A 23,008-nucleotide genomic window follows, 5' to 3' on the forward strand; every position below is an offset into this window, starting at 1 on the left:
CTCTTTGTGGTTCAAGGCAGGAGTGGGGGCTGCACAGCTCTGCAGAGGACCCACTGGCACAACCACTCTTGCCCCACAGCAGAACCCACTTTCTACCGTGCCTTTAAGACCCCCCACTGACTGAGGACCTGCCTTGCTTTCACTCTCATTTATTCTTTCAGCTTTCATTCACTGAGCATCTCTTTTGTGCCAGGCAGTAGGGCTGGGCATATAAGGTGATCAAGACAGGCTGGGCCCAGCCCTTGATACCTTTGGTCTTTTCGAGGATGCACACAAATTAATGGCTCTGGCCACACAATTTGTGGCAATTGGCACTCGGGTGGTTCCCAACTCAGACTTGGGAAGAAGATGTCTGAGCTGCAGTGAATACAGTGTAGGTGATGAGGGGGCAGAGTATGTGCCAGGAAGTGAAAGGACCTCCCTCTGGTCAGAGGGTGGCACAAGGGTACCAAGTAGGAAGAAGGAGGGGCTATGGAGGGATTTAAGCAAGGACATTGGGTGAAAAGAGAATTGGTTGCTGGATACTGGGAGGCATGGGAGGAGCAGCGTGGCAAGGATTTGAGGGATCTTTAGAACTAAGGGAACTTGGTACATTGGTTGATTGCAAGATAAAAGGAAGGAGGAAACTATCAGTTCCCCAGGGAGGGGCCTTGGGAGTGGGCTCAGCTCTGAGACATCCCCAACAGGGCTGAGACTGGGTTGAGGCAAGTGAAATGCTTAGTCTACAAAATTTGGGGTACTCACACCCAGCTTTTGTTCCTGTGTCCTGTCACAGGCTTCCTGAAATTTCTCATTAAGACAGACACATCTTGGAATCACTCCTAAAGATGGGGTGGTAAAGGGGGATATTTTGGGGTAGGTTGTGCCCCCTTGCGTCCTTCAAGCCCCACCTGGGAGGTGCTATCTTCCCTGCAGTTCAGGGAACCAACTGAGCATGGAGCAGGGCAGGATGGACCCCTTTGGGTTTCATGCTCTGGACAGGTTACTTTGTTGCCAAACCTAAGTCCACGTGCTCACTTCATGACAGGCCAATTAAGTTGAGAGACAAAGTGTTGGGGCAAGAAAGATGACTTTATTGGAAAAGTGGACTAATTGAGAAGATGGAAGACTCTTTTTCAAAGTTGTCTTGCCAGGAGGCCGATTTAGGGGTGGTTTAATAGGAGACTGGTGCCCAATTTCTCACAGGTGGAGGTTAATGGCTAAATGACACAATCTGATCTAATGGCCTAATCATAAAATGCTTTTCAGTTCTGTAGATCTTGAGAGCAAAAATCAGATTTCTTCAGCTATTCTTGATACTGATTAGTCTCCCCATGTCCAAGGTGGACAAGCTAGAGATCCTGTTTTATTTCACAATGATGAAATAAAACCTACTTCACCTGATTATTGTGGAAAACAGAGTCAGGTGAAGTTAAACAAGGCGTCAGGTGTGAAATCTTGTCTCAATGCTTGGCTTCAATTCTGCACTGTAGGATTACCATTCCACAATCTTGTGGAATTTGTGTTAGTGTCTCAAACTGACTGAATCCTGCTGAAGTGGTATGTCGCAAGAGGAAAGCAGAATGGAATAACCTGATGTGAAGGGACATAAATACTAGCATCTGTTTGATGGTGAATTTTATATCCAGACTAAAGAATTATCCTTCCAAGTATCAGAATAGTCAGATAAAGCCAATACAAAACATACTTTTATGTTTTAAGGGCTCAGTTACTCATCCTTTTTATGAGAAAGGAGTCATAAGGACCAGTGCATCTCTCTGGTGATTAGGTCCTTGCTCCCTCCAGGTCTTGAGCAGCACTTGATCTCTCAAAGGCAAATGAATGCAGAGGTTCATTGGATGAGAATCTGGGCCTAGAAGAAGCAAACTGCTGCATATTATTAATTATTTGACTTAAGTTCCAAACATATTTAACAAGATTTTTTTTTATTTTCAAAGTGAGGAGACAGGGTACTTACTGTGGATACCTGAAAAGTTCTGAACAGAATTTTAAATGGGCTTAATTTCAGGCCACTTGAGGCAGAGCCTTATCCCAGGTGAGGCATAAATCTTAGCTCATTTTTTAAAAATTTATTTTGCTTACATTTATGGTGCTAGGGATTGAACCCAGGACCTTGTGTATGCTTGGCAATTGCTAGACCACTGAACTACATCCCTAGGGCTTGTTATTATTATTTTTATTTTGAGACTGGGTTTCTTTAAGTTGCCCAGGCCGGCCTGGAATTTGCAGTCCTTCTGCCTCAACCTCCAGAGAAGCTGGCATTACAGCACTCAGTGCTTTTTTTTTTTTTCCACTCTGGGTAGAACTTGGCAGCCAAATGGGGGACTTAATCTCTTTTAATAAAACCTCGACCACTTCTGTTGCCTTTTCCATATGGGTGAAATAAGCTTCTACCCCTGCTTAGAAGTGTCTACCTGCACTAAGATATATTTATGATTTCCAGAGACTTTAGGGATTTGGGTAAAGCCTACCCAGTCCTCCAGAGGGCAGATCCTATCCTTTTTGGAAGTTTTCCATTTTTGGATTGTTGTTTGCACATATTACATTGCCTTCAGTGGTCCATTCTCTGGATAGCTCTTAACAAGTATGAGCTCACCAGTATGACTATAATCAGAGTCAAAGTATTCTTTCTATAGCAGATGCTTTCCTGAAAATGTTTTACAACAGGACAGGCTAATGTTTTGGGCAATAGCTCAGTGCCTTGTGCATTTAATTTCCACTTATTATCTTTGTTCATATAGGTGAATCCCCATTCTCTGGTCCTCTCTTCCTTCTTTTTAGTATTATCATCCTAAAATCAGATAAGTCTTTGTGAGGGATAAGAACCCATCATCTCAGTTCTTAGTGATTTGCTTTACCTTTATGTCAGCCAAGTAATTTCCTTTGATCATGTGAATGTCACCCTTTTGGCGTCCTGGGTAGTGCATTATGGTTACTGCTAACAGTATGAAAAACTGAACAGACACATCTCAAAAAAAAAAAAAAAAAAAAAAAAAAGAAATATGTATGGTTAACAAATATATGAAAAAATATTCAACATCACTAGCAACTAGAGAAATGAAATTAAAACTACACCAAGATTCCATCTCCAGTCAGAATGGCATTTATCAAGAACACAAGTAACAATAAATGTTGGTGAGGATGTGGAGGAAAATGTTCACTCATACATTGATGGTGGGACTGCAAATTGGTGCAATCACTCTGGAAAGCAGTATGGATATTCCTCAAAAAACTAGAAATGGAACCATCCTTCGACTTAGTTATCCCACTCCTTGGTTTATACCCAAAGGATTTAAAATCAGCATACTATAGTGACATAGACGCATCAATGTTTATAGCCGCTCAATTCACAATAACTAAACTATGGAACTAACCTAGAAGCCCTTCAACAGATGAATGGATTAAAAAAAATGTGGCATATATACACAATGGAGTCAGCCTTAAAGAAGAATGACTTTATGACATTTGCTGGTAAATGGGTGGAACTGGAAACTGTCATGCTAAGTGAGATAAGCCATTCCCCCAAACACAAAGGTCAAGAATGTTTTCTCTGATATTGGGATGCTAACACACAATAAGGGGGAGGGAAGAAAAAAAGTTCAATGGATTAGACAAAGGGGAATGAAGGAAAGGGAGGGGGGACAGGAATAGGAAAGACAGTGGAATGAATCTGATGTAACTTTCCTATATACATATATGAATACACCACAGTGAATCTCGCCATGTGTACATCCGAAAGAAATTAATTTAAAAAATTTCTATGGGTAAATGTCAGAAAGATCAGTAGAGGGAAGAGAGCAGGGGTGGGGAAAGGGAAGGGAAAGGAGAGGTACTGGGGACTGAATTAGAACAAGATATATTCCATGCTTGTATAATTATGTCAAAATGGATTCTATTGTCATGTATAACTAAAAAGAACCGATAAAAAAAGAACACTAGAGGTATTTTGAATTAACAATGAATTTTTAAGATAACAGTTATTTAAAGATCAGGATTATTGATTAGATCTCTAATTATTTAAATGCAGAAAACCTCTTAAAAAATAAAGAGGATGAGAACACTCCAGCAAGGTCAAAATTTCGACTGGGTGTTTAATGTCTTTATTACCAGTGGTAAGTAACCCATGCTGTCACCAGATGGCCCCATGGAGAACCAGAAAGGCACAACTGTAATCCATGTAGGCGTTAACCTTCTTCCTGGTGGACAATTGTAGTGCTCTTTCAATGTAATGAGTTGCACCTTTTCTATCAAAGTCCCAGGTGATAGGGGCTTCACCTCTTCACCTGTTTCACCTCTGTCACCTGTTCAGTCATTACCACAGCATATCCTGCATGTTGGCACCCTGGTTCCATGAAGCTGCATCCATTGGTGAAGAGCTCTGTGTTAGTCAGCTTACGTCACTGTGACCAAAACACCCAAAAGACCAACTTGGAGGAGAAAAAGGTTATTTGGGGCTCACATATCAAGGTTCAGTCTGTAGTCAACTGACTCCATCATTTTGGAGTAAGATAAGGCAGAGCATCATGGTGGAAGGGCAGTGGTGGAAGGAAGCTTCCCAGCTTGTGGCCACCAGGAAGCAGAGAGAGAAGGAAAGGGACCACAGGGAAGATGGACCCTTTCAAGCACACCCTTAGAGATCCACCTTTTGCAACCATGCCCCACCAGTCAGTCCATTCAAACTAGGACAGACTGATTAGGTTACTGTTATCATAATTCAATCATTTCACCTCTGAATATTCCTGCATTAGCATAGGAACTTTTGGGGGACAACTTATATCCAATTCATAACAAGCTCTCAATCCAGTTGTGCTGGTGATTGATCTACCAGTTCATATCTTTGGAGAAGAATAAGTCTACAATTTCTATATAGTTATGCTGTAGCATGTGTTTGTCTTAGCTTAAGAGCAGAGTGGTGGGATTTAAAGCAGTAGTCACCTGAAGTTTAACATTCAGATTGTCTAGTAAAATATCCTGATATTTGCCCATTCTTCCAGCTGTTATCTAATAGCCACTTTTCTTCTGTAAAGGATTCCATACCTGGTGGGAACAGTCACCACCACTGGTTATCCCAGGGTGAATTTCAGCCTCTGGTAAAATGTCGGTTCTGACATGGGCCATCCTTTATGTTTTTACAGTTTTTTCTAGCTGTTTGGATTAGAAGCAATTGATTGGGGGAATATCCCTTAGCATCTGAATCAACACTCTGAACCCAATCCCTGATCTCTCATCCTGCTGAGGAGCTTGGACTTAAAGGGTTAAATCCAAGGTTGAAATGGTCAGAGTCCACACAAATCCTTTAAGGCTTCATACAATGAATACCCTATTAACCCATAATCAGGAACTTCTTTGGCCAAATAAAGTGGGAAAGTTTTTGCTTGTTCTTCCTGCGGTCCTTCATGCCCCTGCATTGGGCCTTCCCTTTTTGTCAAGTTCAGGTGATGGCAGTCCTGGTTTTGTCTCTATTATCCCCAGAAGGGCCATCTGTAAACTTAGGGATTATTCTGGAGGAACACTTATATTGGAGCTTTCCAGGGGCAAAAATCACTTGTGCATTTAGTTTGCAGAGGTCTTGGCCTAGGAGCAGAATGAGGCATACCGGCATTGACAGGGAGGTCTTTCACAGTCAGGTCGTCTGATATTCCAATGGCTGCAGAAATTAATGGTCCTGGATTTCTTCAGAGACCCCAGTAACTCGAGTCTACTTATAGCATCAATGTTTTTTAAAAAACAAAGCTGATTAGTGGGGCTGGGGTTGTGGCTCAGTGGTAGAGTGCCTGTCTAGCACCGGTGAGGTACTGAGTTGGATCCTCAGCACCACATAAAAATAAATAAAGTTATTATGTCCACCTACAACTAAAAATATTTTTTAAAAAGTTGATTAGTTTGCTCCCCACTGTCATTTTGCCCAAGGACTCCTGTGGGAAAATGTGAATCAAATGCCTCAAGTCCAAAGGAGCCTCTGAGCATCCTGAGTCCATAGAAGGTTCCCTGACTAAAACAAGTTTCCTGTTGGTATGGGAGGCTGAAACCCCACCTGCTGTTTCTGTACTCTTCTCTTTTTATGGTACCAGTGGTTGAACTCAGGGGCACTCAACCACTGAGCCACATTCCTAGTCCTTTTTATTTTATATTTTGAGACAGGGCCTTGCTAAGGTGCTGAGGCTGACCTCCAACGTGCGATCCTTCTGCCTTAGCTTCCTCAGCTGCTGGGTTTACAGGCATGTGCCATCACACCTGGCTAGCCCTCTTCTCATTTTAACCTTCCTCATAAAAATATATCTTCATACTTTTAACTTTCTCTCTTTCTTCTACTTGTTTGTTTTTCTTTATTTTCTTCCTTAACTTTACATTTTGAAACAATCCTTAGAAAATTTCTGAATTTAGACAAAATTACTTTTTTTCTCAATGAAATACATTTTATGTTTTCTTATAGTTTTCTCATTAAAACACAACTTAATTTCTTCTTGTTTTATTTGCATATAGAATTACATACATGCAAAGAATATCTGTGTTTTAGTCAGCTTTTTTACCGCTATGACTAAAAGATGTGACAAGAACAATTTTAGAGGAGAAAAAGTTTATTTGGGGCTCACAGTTTCAGAGGTCTCAGTCCACAGGCAGCTGGCTCCCTTCCTCCATGCTTGAGGTGAGGCAGAACATCATGGTGGAAGAGACTCTGCTCACCAAATACAAAATGTATACTCCAAAGGCACTCCCCCAGGGACCCACCTCCTCCAGCCACACCCTACCCCCCAACAGTTACCACTCAGTTAATCCCATTAGGGGATTAATTCACGGATTGGGTTAAGGTTCTATAATCCAGTCATTTCTCCTTTAAACCTTCTTGCATTGTCTCACACATGAGCTTTTGGAGGACACTTCACATTCAAACCATAACGACATGTAAACTTTTTCTATATACCAACAGTTTATGAAAACACATTTTCTTTTTCTTTTCTTTTTTTTTTTTTTTTATTTGTGGTGCTGGGGATTGAACCCAGGGCCTTATGCATTCGAGGCAAGCACTCTACAAATTGAGCTATATCCCCAGCCCCTGAAAACACATTTATTAATAGACACAAATATGTACTGTTTTTCTGAGTACTTGAATTTATATTAAACAATTGATATTTCAGTATTCTAATTTACTTAGAAATGACTCAGGTGTTTTAACTCTATAGTATAATTACAAACCTTTATTCCATTTATATTTACCTAATTTTTAATGATTATGCCTAGATTATTTATGAAACTGAGATAGCAGACAAGCATGAGTCATTATTTTAAGTTATTCCTTTGTCAAGGAACACCTCTAAAAGTTGCTGTATTTGAAACACAAAGAAGTGGCAATTGTATTGTACTTTCATTTACATATTTGTTCTTCGCTCTTAAACATCTAACAGAAATAAAAATATGGCCTTGAAAGCCTGTAATCCTAGCAACTCGGGAGACTGAGGCAGCAGGAGTATCACAAGTTGGAGACCAGCCTCAGAACTTAGTAAGGCCATAAGCAACTGAGTGAAGACTCAGTGTATAAATAAATAAATAAATAAATAAATAAATAAATAAATAAATAATGTGTTTGCTGGGGCTGGCTCAGTGGTTAAGCATCTTTGGGTTTGATTCCTAGTACTGACTTCCCCCCAGACTCCCACTAACATAACCCTGATTGGCTAGAAACCCAGGCAAAATGTATGATAATTCTAAGACATTTATTTTTATTTTACCAACAAATTTAAATTAGTTCGTTTGTGAATTAAAAGGCATCTGAGTTAACTTAACAGTCTTAATTTATATAGCCAACTTATAAAAAGATTAGTTGAATTCAAATTATGTTTAAGGCTGCGGGCCAAAAAATTTTAGGTGAAAGCAGTTCACATAGCTTGATTTTTAAAAAGCCTGTTTTACCTCCCCAGCCCCACCCTTCACTTTCCTCAGTCTCAAATTTTAACTGGTCCACTTCATCTTTTGAATATAGCCCTTACTGCTTATTTTAAAAGGGACATGTTTTTTCTTTTCCTCTTCTCCCTCTCCCTGTTCCTAACCTGGTGGTGGGGAACAAGATTACCTTTTCCCATCCTAGACCAAGTTATCTGTCTTTTAGTGCACATCCATCACAGAAAGGAGATATCTGTCACCAGAAGATCTAGGAAGTGACTACCTCCCAAATTAGCAACCTCAGGGCACACCTGGGGCAAAGCCCTTTGTTTTCCCAATTGGGCAGAACCACAGCCTCTGGGACTGAAGTCCTCTGTGCTCCTTTGCTAGCAAGGCCATAAACCTTCTTTTAACTTTTTCTCAAAACCTTGTCCACGTTATTGGATTGGCATCAGGGACAAGGACTGAGCTTTCAGTAACAAAATTGGACCCAAGAATAGCTCCCGCTGGGTCCCACAAAGGGACCCAAAAATAGCTCCTGCTGGAGCTTTCTTGGGCAGGCCTGGCTCTCCAAGCAACCCCACTTCCATGCTGAGGATGTGAGATGAACTTGTTGAAAACTGACTCCTGAAGAGTTAGAATATGGGTGAATTTGCCTCAGGAGGGACTGAGGGACTGTCCCAACAGCTGCCGGAAGCCCCCTTTGCTTCGGGGAACTCCTGCCTGCCTTCCTTCCCTGCCCTGTATGGATTGCTCCATCTTGGTCTACTTTGAGAAAAAGGAAACTGAATGCAGCAAAGTTGCAACACCTTCACCATTTGATAAGCTCATCCTGAGTCCCTTGATTCTACATATCTGGTTATTATTGAGGGAACGTCTGGTTCCTCTTCATGGGGACTTCTGTGATGCCTCTGGTGTACACATCACGGTTAAGCAGGAGTTGGGAACTTGGTGGGGATTTCCCCCTCTGGTCTATTTTAAAGCTTCCCGTCTCTCGGCCATGGTTGGGGATCCTCTCTGTCTCTGTTTTTTTGTTTGTTACCAGCCCTTTAATATATGGACAATACTGTGTTGATCCTATAGATTGTTTCTTGGGAAAGATGGAAAGATCTTGACTGAATAGGCCACCTATGGATATAAACCTATCTAAGAAGAAGATGATGTTTTACTGTAACAATCCTGCCTTTGAATAGCTTTCTGAATTGTACAGTCTTGCAGTTGGAGTTGAACTATCAGAGATAAAATAAGTGAAAGAAATTTTGTATGTGTAGGCATCTATGCAATTGCATAATAAGGAGTCTGAGCAGTCAAAAACTAAGTTGAGAGTGTTAAAGGGTGCTGCCTCTAATGTGTGGGGATAGCAGGACACCAGTGAGTGCTGAGTGCTGACAGTCCCAGGACTGCTTCTCAGCCTGGCCCCAGGCAGCTGCAGATCATCCTGCTCTGGGTTCAGGGATACCAGCCCTGGGCTAAAGGATAAGAAAAAAAATCCCAGGAAAGCTGTCTGGCTTTCCTGGCAGGGTAGACCTGGCCTCTACCCTGCCTTCCAGCCACTCTTTACCCATGGGAATAAAATCAAGAGTTTGAGAGTCGGGCTCAGTTTGCCATTTCTGCTAAATGAAATCTATGTGGGCCGTAGCCTCACTGATTGCTTTTTGGGTTCTTGTCTTTTGGGTTCAAAGAATGAAATCCATGGATGGTGGCAGAAGACAAAAATGAAAGAAAGAAAATTTGTTTTGAATGAGAGGAAAAAAAGATGAAATCCCCAGGATGTGAGGGGGAGACTGGCAGAAAGTTTTCAACTTGAGTGTACCATCTGGGGACTTATGGCTTCTGGATAAAAACATTGATCAGAGTCCATGCTGAACAGACATTAAAAAGCTTGGGGCTAATTTGGAATCTGTATTGTACAGGTGTTGGGAGGGTACCAAGGCTTGGCCCATGACTTTCTTTTTCTTTTTCTTTTAATATTTTTTTAGATGTTGATGGACGTTTATTTCATTCATTTATTTATATGTGGTGCGGAGAATCAAACCTAGTGCTGCACACATGCTAGGCAAGGGCTCTACCACTGAGCCACAACCCAGCCCCTTGGCTGTGTGCTTTTAGTCTTGGAGTTTGGATTTTCTTTGTAACTTCCATTTAGGTCCACCTCCATTTTCATTTTTCTGCTGCTCTGGAACAAAGTAGTGGACTAAAATGCTAAACCTCACAGGCTGACCTTTACATTTGAAAACAACAACACCTACAACAACAAACCTTAATTGGGGCCCTTTACCCTCACTGTCTGATGATTAACCAGCCTATCTTATGGGGTGTGTGTGTGGGGGGGTAAAAGCTGCCAGTCACAAAGAAGATGGAAATGGGTTCTAGTAATATTAAATTATAATCTGGGGACAAAATAGTGTCCCCTTTTAAGATCTGACAGGATGCACCATTTGGCCAGGGGACACTTCTGGGTGCAGCCTTTCCTGTTGCCCACACCTCCCAGAGTCCCGATGTATGCAGGCACCTGTCTTGGACCTGCTGATTTCTGCAGAGAGGTCCCTAACAGTCTCTGTATGGTCATTGTGACCATCATTGGACAGAGTTCCTGGATATATATATATCCAGGAGATATATATATTTAGATTTAGAGAGAGAGAGAGAGAGAGAAAGAGGGAAGGGAAGGGGAGGGGAGGGGAAGGAAGGGAAGGAGTAAAATCTTTGGGTACAATTGATAGTGGAGAACTCCTTTAAAGCTTAACACTTAAAGTTGATGGCACTGTAATGATGGTAAGGGAGACTGGTCAAGAACAATATCCTGTGCTCCAACCCCTTGAATGCAAATTGTGTGTGTGTGTGGGGGGGGGTGGAGATTAGGTCACAGTTTTTTGTATATGCTAGATTATACTGATCCCTCTCCTAAGATAAAGGTTGTTTTGTAAATTAAATGTGTAGATAACATTCTCACCCCAAAAGCAACAACTTCATTTGCAATGCCTCCCAGGAAAAGGAAGCAGCCTGCTCTGCTGGAGGTCTACTAAAAGTAAGGCCATTTGGACCAGAGGGACCCAGAGAAAGGTGATCAGTGTTATCTTAACCATGATTTTGTTTAAGGAGGAAATGACTTGCCCTGGGGGGAAAAATAACTCTTAAGAGAGAGGCATTAATGGGGATCTGTTCTATTCTGGACACATGTTTAAAACAGGAATTGTGTCAGCTTTGCCAGATATGCTACAATATGCCTATTCTGCCTGTTAAAAAAACCTCACACTGATGAGTGCTAATTTGTGCAAGAGTTGAGAGCTATAAAGTATTTATTAAAGTGTGATGTCTATTGCTTTTAGGATTTTTCTTTGTCAGAGAAACAGATGACTTAAAATGTTAACCAGACTTGGTTTTGCATGAATAACTTAAATATATGTGACTACAACTATGTATACATCTGAAACTGAATATGTTTGAGCCTTATCTAAATGTTCTGTAAAAGTTTATAAAAATGAAAGTGCATGTAGGTTTAATCAATAAGTGCTCTCTTTTTTACATTATTTCTGGCATAAAAGGGCCATACTGCCATTTGAAAAAACTGGTTTATATTTTTCTGCTTTGACTAAGTCTATTTCTGACCATTAATACTGTTCCCTAAATGTGTAAGAGATGTAAGGCTATCTTTAATTATTACTAGTACTGCTAAACTCTGCAAAGCTGTAATTATCTGTGGATTCTAAATTTTGCTGTGAAAGTTAAGCCTAGTTAATATAAGGACATTTGTGTAATTGTGACGCTACCTGTTAGTAGCTTCTCTGTATATTGAATATATTCATGTTCTTCTGGTATACAAGTTTTAAAATATAAAGCTTAAGAGAGCACTTTACCAAGCTTGTGTTCTCTAAATGAAAGTTGTCTGTAATGGTAACCTGTTTTAGACTTATATAGAATTAGCAAATTTAATTGGGGATTTGTTTATGTCATTTAATGTTCTGTAACTGGGTAAAGGTAACCTGTAATCATAAGTGTATATGTGTGTGTGTGTGTGTGTGTGTATGTGTATGTGTGTGTGTGTGTATAAAATGTTTTGTTTTACTTTGGGGTTGAAATTTAAATGTATGTTTGAAATTTAAACGATATGTTTAAAGGTTAACATTGTGAAACATTTTGCCATTGTCCCATAAAAAGGGGTTAGGAGCCCTCTTTTGTTTGATTCATGTTTCAGATGTAATGTTGTATTGTGTTAAATGACATTCATGTAGACTCAGTAAACAGTATATGAGAACTTTTAAAATGATATTTAAGAAAGAGGGAAAGATCAGCTTCAGAAATAAAACACCTAAGATTTGTCAAGAGCTCCATGTCACCTGAGTTAATACTTTGCCTCTCACCTTATTTCATGTTAGGATGATTCCAAAGTAGGCTAGACTTAAGCTTATTTAAAGTTATGTTTAAAGGATAAATTTTTGTTGGAAAGATCACTGTGATCAGCCAGGCATGGTGGTGCATGCCTGTAATCCCAGTGGCTGGGGAGTCTGAGGCAGAAGGATCACAAGTTCAAAGCCAGCCTCAGCAACTTAGTGGGGGCCCTGAGCAACTTAGTGAGACCCTGTCTCTAAATAAAATACGTAATAGGGATGGGGATGTGACTCAGGGGTTGAGTGCCCCCGAGTTCAATCTCTGGTATCCCCCTCCAAAAAAAAAAAAAAAAAAAAAATCACTGTGATCTCAAAATAACCAGGGGTGTAATATATAAGTAAGCAAGGTTTGGAATTATGAAAATTATGTTTTTGGATCATAGCTGTTATACAAACTAAATGTGTTTTTGCTATTGTTAATTTCATTTTGTATTTTCCTTGTAAACTTTATAACTGTTGCCTGTTAGTGTTTTGCAGAGGTACTCCTTCTAATAGAAAAAAACCTGAGTTAATTTGAGATAATAAGTCATCATCTAAAGGACAGAGAAGATATAAGGCTGACTTCCAGTGCTAATACTAACCCCAATTAAATGGAAGGGGTAACTGTAAAATTAAAGCCCTTTACTTCTACTTAAAGACTGGTGAAACTGGTCTGATGGATTTTAAAACCAGAAACTTGGAGACTAAAGTCAAGGAAGCAAAAGGGCCAAAGAGAAAAGTAGCCAATATTTGGCCCTTGCCCTCTAGGGTTAGCCAGGATCCAGGTAACTACAGGACCCTTCTCTGGGCCCTGTAACTCTCGTGAGTCACCCGATCTGCTGATCAGGGATATCAAGGGACTTTAGAGAACAGAAAGCCAATCAGTGCACATTCTGCAAAGTGGGGGTTGGGTCATTGGAGAGGGAAAGGGTCCTAATGCTCCAAGGGAAGCCACACATGGTAACAAGACCCTGACCCATTCTAGCAGATGGCACAATTGGTAGAGGAAGACAAAAGAAGTCAAAGACTTCACACATGTTCCCAAGAGTAATTTCTAAGGGATTTCAGCTGACTTTTTTTTTTTTTAATTTTTTTTTTTTTTTAGTTGTAGATGGACGCAATGCCTTTATTTTATTTATTTGTTTTTATGTGGTGCTGAGGATTGAAACCAATGCCTCACACATGGTAGGCAAGTGCTCTACCACTGAGCCACAACCTTAGCCCTCAGCTGACTCTTTAACAGTAGATAGGAACAAGGTCCATTCTGACCAACTTGGTCTTAAACACTTGGCAGGAGACTGTAGCCAAAGCACAGCCATACGTGGACATTTGAAAGAAATGTTTTTAAAAAATGTAACCTAAGAGGTACACTTGTGTCAGCCCTACCAAATATAAGTAAAACCGGAGGCTGTAAAGAAAGGGTTATTATATGGGAGTGTCTCATATTTAAATATCATAAAGGGCTCTAGAGTCACAAATTTATCCTGCGTTTCAGAGACTGGCTAAAATAATAATTGCTATTGTATAATTGTTTACAAAAAAGTAATATTTTTCTGTCTTGTTTATTGTTGTCTTAGCATGATCCTTGCCTTATATATGCCTTGTCCAGTAATCTGCCAGTCGCCACCATGGACCTCTGGACTGCCCTGATGCTGCCTTACTGTCCATGTCCCACCTGATAGAGAACGAGAACTTTGAGTCACTTTCCCCAACTTTGCCCTCTCTCAATAGGAAGCAGCTTGGAGATGTCATCACCCATTTTTTTTCCATAGAAATGGAATGGAGAAATTGACAGTGGGGAAATGTAACAGTGGTCCACTTCATCTTTTGAATATAGCCCTCACTGCTTATTTTAAAAGGGACATATTTTTATCTTTTCCTCTTCTCCCTTTAACATGGGGTGTGGGGAACAAGATTACCTTTTCCCATCCTAAAACAGGCTTATCTGTCCTTTAGCACACACCCACTACAGGAAGGAGATATCACCAGAAGATCTAGGAAGCGACTATCTCCCAAATTAACAGTGAATTTCAACACCTGGAATGACCCTCCTGGAATGCAGTCTTTGAAGAGCTTCTTTAAAAGCTCCCTGATGGTCAGAACCATGGAGTCTCCTGTGCTTCTCCTTTGTCAGCAAAGTCATAGTCTTTTTCTTTTTTCTCAAAATCTTGTCATTGTTATTGGATCGGCACTGGGGAGAAGGATGGAGCTTTCAGTAACAAAATGAGTTTGGAGGAAAAAAAAAGCTAAAAGCCTCTACATGTTTTTAAATTAAGCATGCTGATTGAACGAACATATTAAACTAAGCATGCAGAACCAAAACTGAATTCACCAGGAAAGTCCGTAAGATGGCTCCATGAACTCAATAAGGTTAAGTGCAGGAGATATCCCTGTTAAAAAAACCAAAATCTAAATGACAAAGAGGTCACAGGCAGCCCTGCCAAAGCTATTCTGGAGGGTTCTGGGACAGTTTACCTTGGCAAGTTTGAATTAAATTTTGCCCAATGCTGTTTCCTGGATCCACATAACAGAAAATCATGTCTTTCTTAGACATAGTAGGTAACTAAACTCAGATCCTTTATCCAGAACATGCCCAAGTGAGCTATTGGCCAGAACATGGAACAGGCATGGAGCTTTCCTTCTCTGCTTTATGTACACAAGCACAGGAACACACGTACCCAAAGGCACCACAGGCACACACGCAAAACTGGGCACAAGTTCTAACAATTATTGCATCTGCTTAACAGTGTCAAGTTTCAAATGGCAAAAGGCTCAAATGGTGCAGAAAGGGATTTTGCTCATCATCCTTTCCAACTCCTGAGGAATGTGGACCTCTGGGTTCTTGTCCAAGGAGATTACCACAGGTAAGGAAGTCACAGGGGCAGAAGCCTAGAGCAATGATGCAGGGCAGCCATGGGGTGGGGGTGCTAAGTAATCTAGGGGGCTGGGGAGCAGCTGGGAGAGCAGAAGATATATACAGAGTAGGCTTCACTTTTTCTCACCCCAGCTGAGCTAAGGAGGTTGATTGTTTCTACACACCCCCATTTTTTTATACTCTGGGGCTCTGAGAGGAAAAGGGACTTGCCCAAAGTCACACTAGTGGGGACTAAGTTAGATGGGGAATGGGTCTTGCAACCCTGCCAAGTTATAGTGGCCAGACTTTTTTCCCTTTGGGGGATGTCAGGGTTTATGACAAATGTGGGCCCAATTTGGTTGCCTGCTACTTTGAGGCCCTGGACTCCCAATATATTTGACTCTGCCACTTTCTCCTGTGAGTGTGATCTAGGTTGGGGCCTAGAGCCTCAGTTTTTCCAGTTATACAAGGAAGTTAACAGATTCTTCTTAGGCCCGTGTTCTTTTGCCTCCCAGAACCATAGTGCACCAAAGGAGAGGAGGTGGTCCACAGCTCCATTCACAGATGGGAAAATGAGGCCCAAAGATGGGACATGAGTGCCTGGGGCTCAGGTCACTCCTAGGCTGCAGACCCAGCTCTGATAATGTGGCCAGAGAGGAGGCTTCAGTGGGTCACTGTCCAGGAAAGGCTGATACTTTTGCATCTTCAGTTTTCTTTAACTTATCCTCCAGCCCTTTGCCTTGGAGTCACAACTCAACCCCAGCTGAGGCAAGGCCCCCTTCCCCTCAACCCCCAATTATGGTTGGTCACAAAAGCTGGACCATGACCAGACAAAGGGACAGAGATGAAAGTGCTGGTTGTCATAGCAACCTGGCAGGGTTGCTGGGACTCAGGGGAGAGGCCTGGCTGTATGCCTGAGCCCAGGCATCCTGACGAGATCTGAGTATGAGCCAGTGTGGCCCAGGGCTCACAGGAATCCCCCTCCTACCCTGGGCCTAGGAGACTGGGCATACAATGACAACCTTACCCCCTCCATGGGCAGCACCTGCTCTCTGGGCCTTGCCTGGTGGCCCCATTATCCTGCACCTGCTGCCCCACCACCTGCTCCCTATTCTAGGATTCCTCCCCATGGCCCTCCCTGTTTATCCCCAGGCCCAGCTGCCTGCTTTGAAGGCCAACCAGGAAGTACTGTGGAACCAGGAGGGTCCCAGGCAGGGATGGAGGATTCAGCTGCCAGCACTGTCTGACCAGCAGTGTGTGTGTGTGCTCACAGCAAATCTTCTCATCTGTGAAATGGGAGCAGTTATTCCTGCCCTCAGGACCTACAAGTATTCCTCTGATTGGAAGGAGATCTGAGGCCAGCATGGCTCCAGAGTTGGGTCATGGTGGACAGACAGGTTGGGAAGAGAAGAGGGAGGGGTCAAGTCTTGGGTGACACTCTGAGGGCCACCTTTGACAGGCCATAAGGAAACCTGAACCTCTTCCTGTGTACTGAATGGTCACTGCTGGGTATGGAGATGATGTTTCTCAGAGTCCCTTGACTCTGAATTGGCAATACAGGTATATGTTATAGAGAAATGACAACCCCATTGCAGGATTTTATTTTATTTATTTTTTGGTACTGGAGATTGAACCCAGGGGCACTTTACTACTAAGCTACTCTCTCAGCCCTTTTAATATTTTGATAAGGGTCTTGCTAAGTTACTTAGGGCCTAAGTTGCCTAAGTTGGCCTCCATCTCAAGATCCTTCTTCCACAGCCTCCTGAGTTGCTGGGATTATAGGCATGCACCACCATGCCTGGCTCTATTGCAGGATTTTAATTAGCCAAAACTTTTTGACTAATATCGGAAATAGTTGGAAAAAGTTGACACTAGCTAATATTTACATTTTGCTGAGGCAGATATAACATAGTGAAACATGTCTAATATTTTTTCCAACTAAAAAGGATCAATTAGACCTGACCAGAATAATTCTGTCCAGTGACATACTGGAGTGAGGTAGTGGTGGTGTAAAGGTGATGATAGTGATGATGCAGGTAGCTGGTGGAGGTGGTAGTGATGAAGGTGGTGATGGTGGTAGAGGTGGTGGTGGAGGTAGTGATGTGGTGGAGGAGGTAAGGATGTTGATAAAGGTGATGGAGGTAAGAATAGTGGTGGTGGAGGAGATGGTGATGGCGATGGTGATGGAGGTATTGTTGAAGAAGGTGGTGGAGTAGGTGGGGATGGTGGAGATGGTAGTAGAGGTGGTGGTTGTAGCCGTGGGTGAGGTGGTGTGAGGTTGGTATGATGGCTGGTATGGATGTAGTTGGACTGTTGTGAATATGGCAGTGGAGGTAGGGGAAGTGATAGCAGGTGTGACATTGAAGATGATAGTAGTTGTGACGGGGTGGTCATGGTAATGGTTATGGTGAAGGAGGTGGGGAATGTGGTATTGATGATGGTCTTGGTGATGGTAGTGGTGATGATGATGATGGTTGGTAATGATAGTGCTGAATATGATGCTGGTGATGATGGGCCAGCTTAATAAAGAAATGGCCCCTACCAGGAAGCGAAGAGTCCAGAAAAGGGGGTCCTGTTATGGATTAGGCACTGTGAAAAGTGATTTTTATACAGTGGTTCACTTAATTTTTATAATATCCCTGGGAGGAACATACTGCAGCTAAGAAAACTAAGTCTAGAGAGGATGAATGAATAATGCCTCAGGTGATACTGCGTCTTAGCCTGCTTCTCTGAGAAGGCAGAGCATGACACACAGGCTTGGATGCAGTAGTTTACTTTGGCAAGTGATCTCAGGGAACACAAATGGAGAGAGGAAAAATTAATTCATGGGTGACTTTTTTGAACTGGCATCACTGTGGGCAAGAGGGCTTCCCCCTTCTTTCTCCTGGAGTCTTCTGAGGAGCTGGGTAGGATGTTCCTCAGAACTGTCTGTCTGAGATACTAGGTGACAAATTTGTTGTGGGCTCTGGGTCCCTGTGGTTTACCTTACTACAGGGGTGTACAGTTAGGAGTGGGAATGAATAATAGGTTCTCCCAGTGGTTGCAAGTATCTCCTGTCTTAGAGAGTCCTGGGGTCAGAAGTTGACAGGTACCCAGGGAGCTGAGGAGCATTGCTGTCACTTCACACCTGCGTGAAGCTGGAGAGCCAAGAGGTGTCCTATACACATGGCTTTTAGATGATGGAGAAGGGATTTAAACCACATCTATCAAATTCCAAACTCCCCTCTTCTTTTTAATCTCTCAAGCAGTCATGGAAGGGCCCACAGAGAGTCTCATTTTTTATTTATGACTGAAAAGAAAAAAAACAAGCCAATAGCTATTACCAAAGTTCAGTTTCTTGCTGTGATGGCTGCTCCTGTCTGGCCTCCCATGCACTCTAGATGCCTTGGCTTTGCCCCCAGCGTGTGCTCATGATGGCCTCTAGGTGGCACTAGCACACCTTCAGCTGCTATGAGACTGCAAACGTGTGGGCTGATACAACCGAATGGAGGTTGCATTTTGGCAGCCATCAAACTCTTTATTAAAAGAGCAAGTAACACTTAAGAACCCTTAATAAATGGAATTCTAAAATAATCTTTAGAACATCATGCTGAAGTAAATAGCATATTTTTATTTTCCACTGCTGTCTTTCTATAAAGATGCTTTCTGATGACCTTTCAATTAAAATAACCTACAGTTGTTTTTGCAGCTTTTGCAGACAGGGTAGGTTTGAGTGTATCTCCGCTGTGTGGGCCTCTAGAGGAAGTTTTTTTAAAAAAAAAATTTTTAATTGCAGATGAACACAATACCTTTATTTTGTTTATTTAATTTTATGTGGTGCTTGGGTACGAGCACAGTGCCCCACAAGCGTTAGGCAAATGCTCTGCCAGTGAGCCACAACTCTGAGGAAGCTTTTTTTTTTTTTTTTTTTTTAAGTGTGCACAGGGCCCACCTGCATGAGAATCTCTTTATTTGGTTGGGATGCAGATTCCTGGGCTTCTTCCCAGACCTGCTGTGTCAGCCTCACTGGGAATGTGCATTATTGACATAACACCAGGACATTTTTATGCAGTTTTACCTCTAACTCTAAATTTCCTTTCTAGATTATATTCCTCATCTTGCTCTGAAGGGCTAGCTCATCAGGAATATATCCTTAACTGGCTTACATACCTAAATGGTATTAAAATCCTCTGAATAGAGTTATGTGTGCCAACATTTACAAGGTTGGCATTTGAGCCCAGTTCCTCTTCTCCTTAGCATCTGTTTTCAAAATTATCAGTGAGCCAGGACTGATCACCAGATTGTCCTCCTGATTCTCATACTTAGAATCTCTCTGAGTTAGAGTGAGGAAGGTCACTTGCCCTCATGACAGTCCTCACAAATGGCCACACAGCTGGAGGAATTTTAGCTGCCCTGATATTGTAATTTGTATTGGATCAACTCATCCAAGTTGGGAGTATATTCTTCAGAATTCCCTTGCCTGCATAGCATACAGTAGGCAGCAGCAGAGTCCACAGCCCCTTTGTTTCTGCTGAATCTCTTTCTCTGGCTTCTCTAACTCCTGGCCTTGGTATGTGTTTGCCTCTACAACAAAGGGTACCAGCTTCACCTGTGGGTCGCTTGTATCACGGAAGACTGGGAGGTGGTGGGAGATGATCTGGTGCCATCTGTCCTCATGGGTTCCAGCTCAGTCTCATATGGCCCAGCTTGTCCCTCTCTCTCCCACTTCACATCCATCTTTCCTCTTCCATGGCCAGCCACTGCTGGCCTGTCCCCAGCACCAGATTCAGAGACTACACTTTTACATTAAAGGTTTAACCGGTTCTCACTATTGTGTAAGTTCAAATCCCTTTAATAAAGCCTATGTTTTTTTATATATATCCTGGTGGTCCCTCTTCTCTGATCAAACCCTGATGGACAGAGGTGTGGAGAAAAGCAACGTAGTCAGGCAAATCTGATGTGTACATACACACTGATTTCTAATGACCAAACAGCTGCCTGAGCTGACCCTGGCCATCACAGGTTGCAGTTTGTCATAACAGAAAGTCCTTTCAACAGGTACTTGTTAAATGACTTGATTGACCAAATTAAGATTTCTTGAGTGCCTGTCATGCCCTAGGTGCTGTGTATCAGAAGCTAAGTCTACCAAAAGGCATGTGACCTGAGTCTGAATTGGCAGAAGAAACAGTGGGGTGAGGGCTTTGGAGGATATAACAGAATTCCTGGTTTTGGTTTCTGCTCTGTTAGCTCCAGTAATGTTTCTTGGTTCTAGAAGGAGGTCCTGGGAAAAAGCCCAGGCCCCAAAATGCAGCTGCTGAAACAGTGAATTGGCCGAACACTGGCTCTGTGGAACCAGAGGAAGCCCGTATTTCTGTGCATGCTAGGGTTAATAATGGAGGGTCTGACCAAACTGGATGCCAACTCTTCTGCAGTCCTGCTTTCCTCCTGCTTTTCCCTCCTTTTTTGTGGTACTAGGGATTGAACCCATGGACTCTCTATCACGAACGACATGCCCAGCCCTTTTTATTTTTATGTTTAGACAGGGTCTGGATAAGTTGCTCAGGCTGGCCTTGAACTTGAGATCCTCCCACTTTAGTCTCCTAAATCATTGGAATTATAGGTGTGTGGCACTACATCTAGCACCCTTGTAATTTTTTTTTTTTTAATTTTTCAGTACAGTTGATTAAATCCAGGGGCACTTTGCCACTGAGCTATATCCCCAGGTTTTTAAAATTTTTGAGACAGGGTCTCACTAAGTTGCTGAGGCTGACCTTGAACTTGTGATCCTCCTGCCCCAGCCTCACAAGTTATTAGATTTACAAGCCTGTAGCCACAGTGCCTGACTCTGCTTCCTTTCTTCTGATGGGAGTAGTCTGCACAGAAGTTGATTCCATTAGTTCTGTCCTTTTCACATATTCTTGCCAACAAAAGTAGCTAACACTGGTTTTGCTATTATTAATTATTCCCTAGGGTTTTCTTAAGATTTTTTTTTTTGCCTGTCATTCACTTTTTTTTTTTTTTTTTCCTACGAAGAGCCAAGGTAAGACAATTTGGGGAAAACTATAGGATATTTTGCCTTTTGTTACAGTTATTAGAACTTACAATAAAGTAAAAGTAATATTTCTACAGAATCACCAGTTGGTAAACTTAGCAATTCTGAACTGAAAGTTGAATCGGTTGCAGCTGGTTAGCATTGGAAGGGGTCTGATAAGCATGGGAAATGTTATCCTCATTTGCCCTTCCCAGATTAAGGCTTCAGTAAGTGGTGAGTAGGATAGCTTTCTTCCAGGCCTTCCCTGGCAAAAGAGGTCAGTCTGCCAATAAACCTATAGTCTAGAGCTTTGTGAAGCCATAGGTCTGGGTGTTACCTTTATAATATGTGTGATTCCCAGGAAATTTTGTCTTTCTTCTAGGAATAATAGCTACATATATTAAACTTCTATGATGTACTAGGAACTGTACTAAACTTGAAAATACATCATTCCAGCTCTTCAGTAAAATAGTTTTTGGGAACAATTTTCTCACAGATGAAGAAATTGAGGCACAAAAACGTACCTTATCCAGATCTAAATAGCTTGCATGCAGTCTGCTCCTTCCTCTGCAGTATCCTTCTCATACCATAGGAGCTAGACCAGCAGAATCAGCATCACCTGCAACTTGTTAGAAATGCAATTTCTCATGCCCCATCTTGAATGTACTGAATCAGAAACTCAGAATGGATACAAGCAATCTGTTTAAAGTCTCCAGGTGATTATGAAGCACACTGATACTTTAGAATTACTAGTCCCAAGCAATCAAATATTAAGTTGCGCTATGAAGCTCCTAAATACCACAGGCCATTGAGGAGAGGAGAAGTATAACATGCAGGAACACAACTAGAGGGTTCCTATCATTTGGATAAGTGTCTTCCAAAGGCACACGTGTTAAAGGCTTGGTCCCTAGTCATGGGAGGTGGTGGAACTCTTAGGAGTAGGACTAGTAGAAGGAAATTAGGTGACTGGGGTTATGCCCTTGTAGGGCAGGCCCTAAATGGCTATAGTTAGGTTCCCTTGCTGAGGCTTCTGGCAGGCTGTTTTAAAATGTAGCCAAGGTCTTGAACACTCTGATTCCATGATGTACTCAAGGTCATAAACATTTGCTTGTGAGCACATGCTCACTTATGTAACCTGTTGGCCATGTGTCTTCTTTGTCTGGCTTGCATATAAAAAAGGCCTATGGGAATGGCTCATGGGGCTGGCTAGGGGCTGCTTCTGCCTCTGAATAAAGCACGTATACTATCCCAACTGTGCCTCGAATCTTCTTTCAACTACGGGAGCCCAAACCCTACTTCCTGGACCTGAGCCTCTTCATAGCAGCCCTTGAAGGGTACATGAAGAAACCACCCTTTTTCTTCCTGCCCTTTTGCCTTTCAATCACCATGAGATGAACAGGTTTGCTTTTCCACATGCTCTCCGCCATGACATACTGCCTTGCCAAAGGCCCAGAAGCAACAGGCCGTAGAATGAAACCTCTGAAAATGGTAAGCCAAAATAAATCTTTTCTCCTTAAAAGTTGATTATCTCATGTTTTTGTTGCAATAATGAAAAGCCAGCTAACACAAGGGTTCTTTGAAGAGCTGGATTTGATTTAGGCCCAGAAGGATAGGTAGATCAGGAACAGTGAAGGAGAGCGAAGAGAACATAATGGAGAAGAAGAACACCCAAAAAGCATGGTAAGGGGAGTGGATTGGTTTACAAAGAAGTGCCAGAGATTGGACTAAGTAAAGCAGAGAGGAAAAAAAGAAGTTGAAAAAGTGAATGATACTTCATAACAATTTTCTTCTTAGTACTTGTTCATTTATTCATAGAAGGTGTTTGACTTTGATTCAGTGAACAGCATGGAGCTATAATAAATGAGCAGGTGAGAGATTCATTTAGCTTAAGAAACAAGG

General features: G+C 42.0%; 1 protein-coding gene across 3 annotated transcripts in view; it reads left to right on the top strand.

Moving 5' to 3' along the window:
- Positions 1-8,398: 8,398 nt before the first annotated feature.
- The window catches only part of LOC306638137 (collagen alpha-4(VI) chain-like), a 157,080-nt gene continuing 142,470 nt past the window's right edge, over positions 8,399-23,008 (top strand). For 2 of the 3 annotated variants that reach the window (XM_079101269.1, XM_079101270.1), the window contains exon 1: positions 21,129-22,597. Coding sequence is in view for 1 of the 3 variants with exons in the window: in XM_079101271.1 (XP_078957397.1) it covers positions 15,006-15,109 (104 nt within the window). In the remaining 2 variants the exon portion in view is untranslated. Of the gene's footprint in view, positions 10,422-10,514; positions 15,110-21,128; positions 22,598-23,008 lie in introns of those variants that run through there. The other variant, XM_079101271.1, reaches the window with a different exon arrangement.

Source organism: Sciurus vulgaris (assembly GCF_902686455.1).
Source record: "Sciurus vulgaris genome assembly, chromosome: 10".
Classification (NCBI taxonomy): Eukaryota; Metazoa; Chordata; class Mammalia; order Rodentia; family Sciuridae; genus Sciurus; species Sciurus vulgaris.